The 8,091-nt window shown below is 33.3% G+C and overlaps 1 protein-coding gene across 1 annotated transcript; it reads right to left on the bottom strand.

Annotated features, from left to right (window-relative positions):
* Positions 1 to 243: 243 nt before the first annotated feature.
* LOC136797022 (nucleolar protein dao-5-like) lies at positions 244 to 7,664 on the bottom strand (the record flags this gene model as incomplete). The annotated part of the gene is given in 6 exon segments (XM_067052414.1): positions 244 to 289; positions 444 to 579; positions 2,426 to 2,690; positions 2,806 to 2,908; positions 3,235 to 3,364; positions 4,650 to 7,664. Coding segments are annotated over 6 exon segments (3,695 nt in total), but the record flags the coding sequence as incomplete, so codon positions are not given.
* Between the last annotated feature and the right edge of the window lie 427 nt (positions 7,665 to 8,091).

Genomic DNA, 8,091 nt, shown 5'->3' with positions numbered 1-8,091 from the left:
TATTTTGACTTATATTCATTATTTTATTTTATCTCTTTTGTCCTATTGTACTGTTGGCCTCACCAAATAAATATTCATGTCCGAGCCAGTTTGTACTTTAAAGCTTTCCTTCAAAAAGACTAAGTCAATAAACACAAAATATATATATATGATTATGAATAATGTCACATTATATAAAAAGAATTAAAAAATAATATTAGTCTATTAGATTTACAAAATAAGTATTTATTACAAATAAATTACCTTTTGGAGACTTCTTACTACCAGATGGCTGACATTGAAAATAATCCTGAAAAAGAGAAACATCATCAATCAAATATCATATTTGATATATTATAAATAACATATATGATATATTATAAATAACTTTTATGATATATTATAAATAACTTGTACTATATATTATAAAACATAAATATTTCTTTAAATTATAAAAAAGTTACCTTTAGTACATTGTAGAGGGTGGATACTTTGGCTGGTCGAATACTTAGCTTTATAATATCCGAGACTGCCAATGAGCAGAATCCTCCGATAGTATATATCTTCAACCTTTGCAATTCTTCTGATAATATTGTCTCACTAAACAAAAAATTGAAAAACAGATAAATTATAATTATGGAAAAGAGGTTGATGAATAGTTATAAATAAATCCTAAGAAATAAACAGATAAAATTTTGTCCTCAATCAACTTTTTAATTATTATGCAGGAAAATGCTCTAAATACCACCAGCCCTACCTAGCACTTAACTCTGACCCATAAAAGTAACAGAAAGATCAAAAGAATCCTAAACATAAACAAATGGGACACCACATGATTTTCCCAGAGAGAAGCCCCTGGTCTCCTTCTTTAAAGGCGAACACCCAACCAAATGGCTGAAAAGAAATACAAAATAGAAGAGGGAAGAAAGGTAGAAAATATCATTTTGGGGGTTAAGGAAGGAGAAAACATAGCCTGGGAAAACAGGCAAAGACCTAAAGTGCAGAACTAGCAGAGGATTCCCAGACTGGCAGTAGGACAGTGCAGTACAGGTCATGGTAGGATAGCAGATCAGAGAGAGTTTAGTTCTAGAAGAAAAGAAAATATATGAAGCAATGAATCAGCTAGGCACTAAGCTGAGAGGGTCGGATGGAGCTGAAAGAATGAAAATGACAGGTAAGCAAATGGTAGGAGGCTGGCCAACACACTGAGGTAAGTCAAAATGATAGTATTACATTGTATGTAATTTGAGCGGATACCGAATAAAAACAGTATACCTAGTAATCTCAATTTCATATACATATATTAAAAAAAGAAATTTAAATCTATACCACCACAACCCAAAGAAGGTAGAAAGGAAGTACTGTGGCCATTGGTTGTGCAAGGAGGTGATTTTGTCAGAATACACACTTTATGAGGCTGGGTGGACCCTAGAGGGCTCTGAATCCTGAGATAATAATTATCTGCCACAGTCGGACTCGAACCTGGGTCTCCTTCGAGTTAGTAGTCCATTGCCTCTTATCAATGAGATACCCACTCCCACACAAATATATATATAAATGTTATTTTATTATTTAATAATTATAAATGTTGTTTTTGTAAATATCCACAATAAACCTTGATATTTAAGTGATATCTTAAGACCTTACTTTTGATTTGATTGTTTAAACAGAGGATCCAGGGCATTTGAACAGATAGGTTATAGTAAGGTATAGATATGTAATACAGTCTACATAAGGAACCGATAGAAATATGTATAATATAAATATATAAAAAATTCAGTTTCAGGCACCCCCACCCACCTTAGAAAAGCTGATAGCCAGAAACATAACAATAATAATTTTTTTAACAACTTTTTTATCAGTTAAAGATAAAAAAAAAAAGAAAAGAAACCAAATTAATCAATAGAGTATCATTAATCAGAAAAAGAAAGACCAACGAACTTAGGTATCCCAATTTAGTATTTTAATACTATAGATGATAATATAATAGCAAACTCACAGGTAAATGTCACTGTTTCAACACAACTGACTCTAGTGAATAAACCAAATAATCAAGGTTTATAGTTGCTAAAACGAACATATTCTATAAAAAAAAATTAAATCTGTACCGCAGCAACTCATGAAGGGTTAGTCAGGGGTGCAGTACTGTTACTAGGCCAACGGTAGTGCAAGGAGGTGATTAGGTCACAATCACGGTCTACCATAACATTTTTACCCAACTAAGGGTACCCGTTTTATGAGACTGGGTGGACCCTGTAGGGCTTCCAAACTCACGGCTACAGTAAAACTGCCACAGCCGGATCTAGCCCAGGTCCTCCAAGTACTCAAATCTGGAAGTTAGTAGCACAGTACCTTACCAATAAGCTATCCACTCCAACAAACATATTCTATAATAACTTATAAATAATGAAGTAATTTTTTTTTTACCCTTAAAGAGATTACTTACTTTCCTGGTGATGCTATTCTTGAAATAATATTGTGAACCGGATCAGAACAAGAGAGTATCCCTGGAATCTTGGCAATATCACCAGCCAGTGGTGTGTCTTTCCATGGAGCATCAGGAGTACTGTTCAAGAACTCTTGTATTGCAGTTAGTTCATCTTCAGCTTCTACGGCTCCAAAACCTTCGTCAACTTCATCTACGTTTATTACATCTAAATATGTATTATCCTCAGTTTCGCCTTCGATACCTTTCCAGAGCGGTCTTTTCCCTAAAACATGAACATTTTAAGTGGCAGATTTATCAATAATTAAACATTATTTTGATTCAATTTTGTCAAGTCAATATTCACAACAATAGTAAAATTAACATGAATAGAGGCTTACCAGGCGGAATATTAGCGTGTTGGACTTGACCAATATTATCGGAGCCCTTGGAGTAGAGCAAGCCCTTCGACACTGGAGGATCCAGAAAACTAACCCTTTTTTTCTAAACATAAAGATGAAATCCAATAAATCACAAATTGTTCATTGTAAATGCATAAATAGAATTCATTAATTAGAATAATAATCAAAATGAAAATAATAATTAAAGTATTAAGTATATAAATGATCAAGAAAGGTACAAAAATAGTAGAAAAACTATTTATTAGTAACAAACATTAAACCCACTTTGCAGAGTGTCATTAAGGCTGAATCTTAGAAGATGTTAAGTGACTTTACTTAGGTAAAAGAGGGAGTAATATAAACAACTGGCAATACCAACATCAAAGGATTAACGGGAGGTAGACAGTAATAACTAAATATAGAAAGTACCTTATTATTTGGTGAAGAAGTTGGTGATACAACAGGTGATGCCTTCCTCTTAAGTATACTCAGTGAGGGACTTCTTCCAGGAGGGGTCGGGACGCAAGGCACCCACTGCTCACACCTTCCCTCTGGCCAACTGTCATATCAAATATTAGTTAAAGATATTTTATTCTGAATATCCTAAACTATCTTAATGCTAAGTTATATCGTTTATTCATATAATGTGATAGCAATATCTATTACAGAAATCATTCCAGTAGTGCAAATTGCTACGAGTCTAAACTAGAGTTTTGAGATATTCGACAATTTAGAAGTAGTTCTATAATGCTTGTGATACGATAAGAGTTTTCTCTGTTAAAACTAAGTCAATCACAAACATGTAAAAAAATTTAAGAGCATTTCAATTTCACTCAGTAATTAATTAATAATTTCTTTATGAAAATGAAGTGTGGGAAGAAAAAATAATGACTTACACCACTTGTCATTAATTTTAATTATCGTACATATCTTAATTCATTTCTGTCCAACATTACAATAACACGACATTAATTTAAACATTTTTTCCTATTTTTTTTTTAATTCTTAATTTTCTTCTTCATGTCTTAAATATTATGTTAACAAAAAATATATATCCTTTTTTTATTTTTTTTTTAAATATTTATTTCAAAGCATGTTTTAATAGGATAGCAAAATGACCGTTACTGGATTCAGAACAAATTATGAAGAATAAAAATAATTGGGTATAATTGTATACTGTTTTGATATTGATAAGTATTTGCTCTATGCATGTAAAATAATGTAGTGGCGACTGGCTACAAAATGTTGCCCTATTGAAACCACTTGCACAAGTAAAACAGTAATATCAAACAACATAATGAAAAAAAGAAATGGGTTAAAAGAGGTAAAGGTTGTCCTGAAAATGAAAATGAAAACAAAAGCTCCAGATTACTTCATTAATATTAAAAGTTGAGAAAAGAAAATTTAATAAAAATTGATAAGGTGTTTATAGTTGATTGTAGATTAATATGATAAGATGGTTGGGGGGGGGGGGGGGTCCGGTCAGCAAAAAATACACAAACAAACTAAAACTTATTTATTTATGTTAATGTTTTGACCTAAATTTGAGGCCTTCACTGGGGCTGAAAAAACAAAAAAGAGATATCAACCATAACTCAGAGAAACATATTTATTATTTTCCTTTAATTTTTATGTTTCTTTGAGTTATGATTCTTATCTCTTTTTTTGTTTTTCCAGCCCTGATGAAGGCTTCAAATTTAGGTCAAAACATTAACACAAATAAATAAGTTTTTGTTTATTTGTGTATTTTTTTGCTGACCTCACCCCACAAACGACCTCTCCTCATTTTAATAAAAAAGATATGGGTGTTCTAGGTTTAACAGATGATAAAATAAAAAACTCACTTTTCAGTCAAGTGGAGCGGAGTGATACTTCTTCTTCTAACCGGAGTGACGGGAGGACCTTCTTCTTCGGAGGTAACCATTTTCACCATCTGAGCCGACCTTCCGCTACTAGGTCGAAATGGAGTTACTAACCTCTCTCTTTTCTCATCAAATGTCTCTTCTTCCTCTTCAAGTTCTTCATCTAGGTCGTTATCGTCATCTTTCTTAACTCGCCTGAGGAGCCTCTTCCTCCTACGAGGTCGCCTAAGAGTAGTCTTGTACTTTGCGTATATCATCGACTCGAGTTTTACTCGAGACGCGTTGCTATTCCTATCAAGTTCGAGCGAAGTCCTGTCAAGTTCGGTTTCATCACATTTCAAACTTTCAGTTAGTAATTGTTCATCATCATCCTCCTCCTCCGATGGCCTCTTAGACTTAGGCTTCAAGAGATTATCTGTATATTGTACACTCTGCTTATTATTTTCTGCCTCACTTCTCTTAATCGCTTCTAAAAATTGCCTTTCTATTGTTTCTATGTCGTCTCCAAGATCATTATCCCTGGTCTTGAACATTTCTGGTTCTATAACACTGGGGATTCCACTATCTTCATTCACATTATCCACTTCTATTTTCTCAACTTTGACCACATTCACTTCTGCGACATTCTTCTGTACTTTCAGAGCTACCTCAGTTTGTGATTCAGTAATATTTCCTTCAGAGCTCGTAGATGAGTTATCAATAACTATCAAAACAGGAGACGAGTTGTCAGGACCTTTTGAAATGGGAGATAAGCTATCAGTGGCTTTTGAAACAGGAGACATTTCAACAATAATCTTCTTCGGTTCAGAAGAACTTATTTGAATTTCAGAATTATTATTAAAAATTTTAGATTCAGACTGAACGTCGTTTTGATCATTAGAAGATAATAGAGTTTTTTTTACAACAGATTTTCCCGACTTGATCAACCATTGCTCCAGATTATTAGGAGAAGCCTTGATGTTAGATTTAATAATTTTTTTCTTACGAGGTTTAACGCTGCTGTTCTTGAGAAGGGCTAATGAATCCTTGCTGGCTTCTTCTGTATTCAAGTCAGTTTTTGCCTTCTTGGGTTCTGATGGTGGCGATATAGTCTGGTCGGGGTTCTTCCTTTTACTAGCCTTTCGTTCTCCAGATACTTCAGATTCAGGAGATGAAGTCTTAGATTCCATATTATTTAAACCATTAGATTTAATGGAATCAGTATTTTCAGCAGTTCCTCCAACGGTGTTAGTTATTTCAACTGAAGATGATTTTTTATTAGCCTTTTTTTTATCTTCAGTTATTTTCTTCCCTGAAGCATCACTTTCACCAATTTTATTACCTTTTGTGCTAAGCTTTGAAGCAGAGCCGTTCTTTTTGTTGCTTTCTGAAGAATTGCTATCAGGAGTTAGTTTGGTCAAAGAGAGCCTTTTGCTCCTGAGCAACTTTGGACTAAATTTATCAACACTAGTAACTTCGGATACTCTCCTTTTCCTGGCTTTTTTCTCAGGAGTAACCATCGACCAGCTAGCAGCATTGGAATCAGCGCTAGAATTGTGTTCCATATCCTCTTGCTCTCCAACCTTCAATTTGGTCTCCACGTTTCCATTACTGATATTCGAGTTTTCACTGACAAGATTTGTTTCATTGTCATCTACAATTATCACGTCACTATCACTTGATGAATTCAAAATATCAGAAGGTTCCTGATCATTTAAACTGCCAGTAGATGGTTCTTCAGTCGATATTCCTTTGTCGCTAGCACCACTAATCACATTTTTTGATTCATTCAAATTCTTTTCAGTTTCAGAAGAGTTTTCTCTCAGTGAATTGGTTAATTCAGAATTCGCATTGGGTTTTAATACTTCTTCTGAACCTTTATCTTTAGTTTCTGATGAAATATGAGATTCCTTTTTAGAAATATCCAACGATTCAACAGGAATTTCATTTTTATTAGAAGCAATATTTGTTTCTTTTGAAATATCAGTAGTACTTACGTCAGGAGTTGAGGACTTACTTTCAGAATTTTTTTCAATAGTTGATTCCTCAATTTCTTTCACAACACTCTCAGAAGCAGACATTACAGCTACAATGGATGGTGTGACATCTTTAAATTCATTTTTAGAAGGCAGATCACATGTTTCATTTTTGGTAGAAACTTTATCCAATTTATCATCAATTTCGGTCTTGTTTGAAGGCACAATGATTTCAGAGATTTCATTCTCAGTTTTTTTAGAAGTATTTTCAATAGGTTTTTCTTTAGTATCAGTCGGAAAAGGATTGATTAACGATTTTGTTTCTTCCTTAACGACTGCACAGCTTATAGACTCAGTGAATTTTTTCTCTGATTCTTTAATACCATTTACTTCCAATTCTTTCAGACCGTCCTGCGGATCAGAATTTTTTACTTTCAGAAAAGAGGTATTATCCGAATTTTTCCCAGCTGTTTCCAAACTTTTTTTTGATTTTCCTTTAGAGATCAATTCCGCAGTTGCAGTCGATTCTGAAATATCTTTTTTCGTTTTGTTTTTAGGAGTTTCTTCAGATTTTTTAGTAAGATACTTATTTGTACTTTTTCTTGAGGATCTTCTTTTGATGGGAGTAACTTTTTGAACTTCTTCAATATTGACAATCTTATTTTCCTTCTCGACTTCATCTTCCTCATCAACCTTTTTGCTTTCACCGTTTTCATCGCATTCAAGTAAATTAAATTTATTAAGTAGATTCTTCTGAGTCGGGAGAGTGGACGTGTGCTTGGTTGGTGTAAGTGAAAGATTAACACCTGAATCATGGTTTGGCTGTGTATCGTTAATTATTTCTTGAGAATCCTCAACAATCTTGTCACTAGTACCGTTCTCAATAAGCATTTTTTCAGCTTGTTCTTTCTTATTGTTTTCTTCATCAGTCCTTGCAGGAGTGTTACTAGTTTCATCATCTTTGGTAGTTATTACTTCTGATGACTTGGTCGTGTCGTTTAATTTAATTTCCTTCAGCATGATGATTTCTTTGATGCTTTGGCTGAAAAAGATAAAAAAACAAATTAAATGAATGAATAATTATGAAAAATATCGATCAATGATTGCAATCCCTGTGCAAATTTTAATAAAGGATAATATCACACTAAAAATGTTATTCAATAAGTTTATTTAATACTATTTTCATTAATATTTTATTTAATACCTTAACACTATTTATTAATAATGGAACATTGTCAGTTGACCCTATGTAATAGATTAAAGGAAGATGGTCCGAATGGCGGCCAATGAAGGTACAAAATGTTAGAAGATGAATTAATAATATTTTAAGATCCTCTGACTCCAAAATGATAAGTCATACAAAACTGAAATTACATATTTGAGGCGAGTATATACCTGGGGAGGAGAATACGGTAGCAGCGTAGTAAGGCGTGAGGCTACTAACTCCATGGACCCAGCTGGGTGGAAAA

This window comes from Halyomorpha halys, unplaced genomic scaffold, assembly GCF_000696795.3.
Source record: "Halyomorpha halys isolate HHAL.00 unplaced genomic scaffold, Hhal_1.1 Scaffold8808.1, whole genome shotgun sequence".
Lineage (NCBI taxonomy): Eukaryota > Metazoa > Arthropoda > Insecta > Hemiptera > Pentatomidae > Halyomorpha > Halyomorpha halys.
This window is presented reverse-complemented; position numbering and strand designations above follow the sequence as displayed.